The following is a 3005-nucleotide window of genomic DNA, read 5'->3' on the forward strand; positions in this document are numbered from 1 at the left end:
ATGCCCGGTGCTGGGGAGGGGCTGGAGGCAGTGGCTGCGGCTTGGAAAGCGCTTGGTGTGGTGCCTGGGGAAGAGCTGAGTGCAAGCTCCTAGCGGGAGAAGAGGCACCTCACCCTCCCCATTCCACTTCTGAAAATTTGGTTCTGGCCTGGGGAGGGGTTCGAGGACCCTAGCCGCAAGAGTTTAGCAGGAGAGAGGACCCAGAGGAGAAGTGGGACTGAAGTATGGCGGGTAAAAGCCAGAATACCGTCGTGAGGGCCTCTTAGAGAAGCCGGTGCGAGAGGGGTGGGAGGAGGAAATCTACCTTACAGCGCGTTCCTCCCACTCCCACCCCACCCCCGACAGCATGGGAAGAAACTGATGACAGCAGGAGCAGGAAGGACTCAGGTTAGCTGACAGGAGGAATTCCTCCTTGGCAAATTTTTAGAAAAAGGCAAACCCCATTCGCCTAACCTTTGCCAGAGATGCTGAGCTTAGAATCTTGGGGGGCTGCAGTCCTAGCCCCACAAATGGCCTTAAGCCAGGAAGTCTCTGATTCTGGACCAAGACGCCTCTGGGAGATAAACCACTTCGGTGAAGAGATGCTCACCCAAGGCTGGCAGCCGGAGGGCAGCCTGGTGTTGAGGCTCCTCCCAAAACCACTTGAAGGTCCAGGAAGCTTTCAGGCCCAGTTAGCTTCCACTGTTGGCCCCAGTCTAAGGGCCGGTTCTCTAAGAAGAAGTCAGGTCCCAAATCCAAGTCCCTTGAACTAAGCAAAGAACTTTCCCATATATAAGAAAACGCCTTGCTTCTAGGACCAGACTCTATATTAATTTATACCTGACTCTTGGCAAGATAATCCTTCTCACTTGCCACTCCCCCAACTCTTCCTCCCTCCCACAGCTACAGGACTAAGGACCAAAAGCATTTCTGGGGACTGAGATCCTCCATCTCTGCCCCCAGCTATGAGCCGGCGCGTGGTTCGGCAGAGCAAGTTCCGCCACGTGTTTGGACAGGCGGCAAAGGCTGACCAGGCCTACGAGGACATCCGTGTGTCCAAGGTCACATGGGACAGCGCCTTCTGTGCCGTCAACCCCAAATTCCTGGCCATTATTGTGGAGGCTGGGGGTGGAGGTGCCTTCATCGTCCTGCCTCTGGCCAAGGTGAGGGATGAGGGGAAGGAAGCAGGTGGAGGACACCGACTGTGACTCCTGGGGACTCCGGACAGCAGCCTGTGTTCTCACCTAGCTCCATTCCTAATTCGGCAGGGCAGTCTAGGCGGACTGACTGCTCCCTATCCCCCAATCTCTCAGGGACCTATTGGGAGCTCCTCACCCCTCCCAGAACAGCAGCATCACATTGGTCCCCACCTACGCACAGCCCATCCCTTCTCCATGCAGCATACTGTACCCAGCAGGGACCTGGAGGGGGTGATGGATAGTTGGGAAGCAGTGGAGTCAGGACCTGGCTGGATTCTGTTCCTATTCTCCTGATGCCACACCCCTTCGTGTTTCTGGCCTCTGGATCTTTGTACCCAGCCCAGGGTGACTACTGGATTAAATCACACCCCAGAGCAGCACAGTGAGGACAGGGTCAGGCTCTATCCAGAATCCTTGGCTGCCTCCCCCTTTCTGGTTCTTGCAGTGAGGTAGAACAAGAGCAAAAGGCAGGGGGACATGACATATGTCCCCATATGTCATGAGGCCAAAGCCCCCAGTACTCCAGGGATGGGGGCCAAGCAATGACCATCACCTTTACTGAGTAGCCTCAAGCCCCTCAGCCATCCCTACCCATAGGCTGTCCGCTCCAAGGCATGACCTTGACCTGGATTCTGGCCTCTACACCTTGTTAGGAGAGGCCCCACAGGTGGCAAGGTCAGGATGAGGCCTGACAATAGCCAGTGACTCACTCCAAGACAATGCAGACGCCATCCAAGGACACCATCCCCAGGGCTCAAATTTCAGTGGGAGCCACCCCCTCCCCCAGTACAACCGCCATTCCAGTGCCACACAGCCACCCCTCTCCCCTGCCGCCTGGTCTGGGTCGATGCCAGCCCCTGCAAAGGCCTCAGAGCCCCCCCCACCAAACATACCATAAAGATTAAAAATAGATGGGCCTCAGCTCAGGTTAGGAGATAGCAGGCATGAGGAATGCCTGCTGCTGGTGGTTCCAAGGTAAAGCCAGTGACCAGGGAGAGATCTGCCCATTGCGGCTAGGAAGGAGCTATGCAGCCCTGCACTGCATATAACCTTACCTTGACCTAGTCCAGCAGGGGTTTCCCAGAGAGATTTCAGGTGCAGAGGACAGGCCCAAGAACAGCGTCCTCCAAGGAGGTGTTCTTGGAAGAGCACTGGACTGAGAAGTCAAGTCTTGGCTCTACCAGTATCTTGCTGTGTGTCCTTGGTTAAGTTATCTTACCTCTCTGCGTCTGATTCCTTGATATTAAATGACTTAGACTCTGCCTTCAGGGAAGTAGAGGAAGTAGGCTGTCTGGGTTTGGAGGAGCAGAGAGGGGGTGAGTTCTGCAAAGACACAACAGATAACAGACAGTTGAGATGTAAATAGGTCCACTCCCAGCCCCCTGAAAACACACAGGAGAATAGCCCCATATCTCCTTCTCTGACCCCTGCAGACAGGGCGAGTGGATAAGAACTACCCACTGGTCACTGGGCACACTGCCCCTGTGCTGGACATTGACTGGTGCCCGCACAATGACAACGTCATTGCCAGTGCCTCAGACGACACCACCATCATGGTAGGTACCAGGTGGATGCTCCTGGGCTGTGGGGCATGGGAAGCCGGGAGGGCGGCCTCACCTGTGCTTTGTAAGGTGGTAAGGGAGGTGCTGAGTGCCAGGACCTGCCCTGCCCAGCTCCCAGGCTATTCTCAGCTACATGCCCACCCCCTCCCAGGATGCACTGCTTAGGACTAATTATAGCCGTGGCCACCTTGGAGCCTGAAGAGCAGGGAGGCAGGGCTCTGAAGTCTCCCTGCTCAGGGGAGTAGGGAGGTCTCTGGAGAGCTGA

At 55.9% G+C, this 3005-nt stretch overlaps 1 protein-coding gene across 2 annotated transcripts in view; it reads left to right on the forward strand.

The window, feature by feature from the left end:
* The first annotated feature begins 57 nt into the window (after positions 1 to 57).
* The window catches only part of CORO6 (coronin 6), an 8023-nt gene continuing 5075 nt past the window's right edge, over positions 58 to 3005 (forward strand). Inside the window, exons 1-3 of one of the 2 annotated variants that reach the window (XM_010861379.1) lie at positions 58 to 387; positions 883 to 1142; positions 2612 to 2734. In XM_010861379.1, the coding sequence (XP_010859681.1) occupies positions 945 to 1142; positions 2612 to 2734 (321 nt within the window). In that variant the 5' untranslated portion in view covers positions 58 to 387; positions 883 to 944. The remainder of the gene's footprint in view (positions 388 to 882; positions 1143 to 2611; positions 2735 to 3005) is intronic. The other variant, XM_010861378.1, reaches the window with a different exon arrangement.

Source organism: Bison bison, unplaced genomic scaffold (assembly GCF_000754665.1).
Source record: "Bison bison bison isolate TAMUID 2011002044 unplaced genomic scaffold, Bison_UMD1.0 scf7180017864472, whole genome shotgun sequence".
NCBI classification, from domain to species: Eukaryota; Metazoa; Chordata; class Mammalia; order Artiodactyla; family Bovidae; genus Bison; species Bison bison.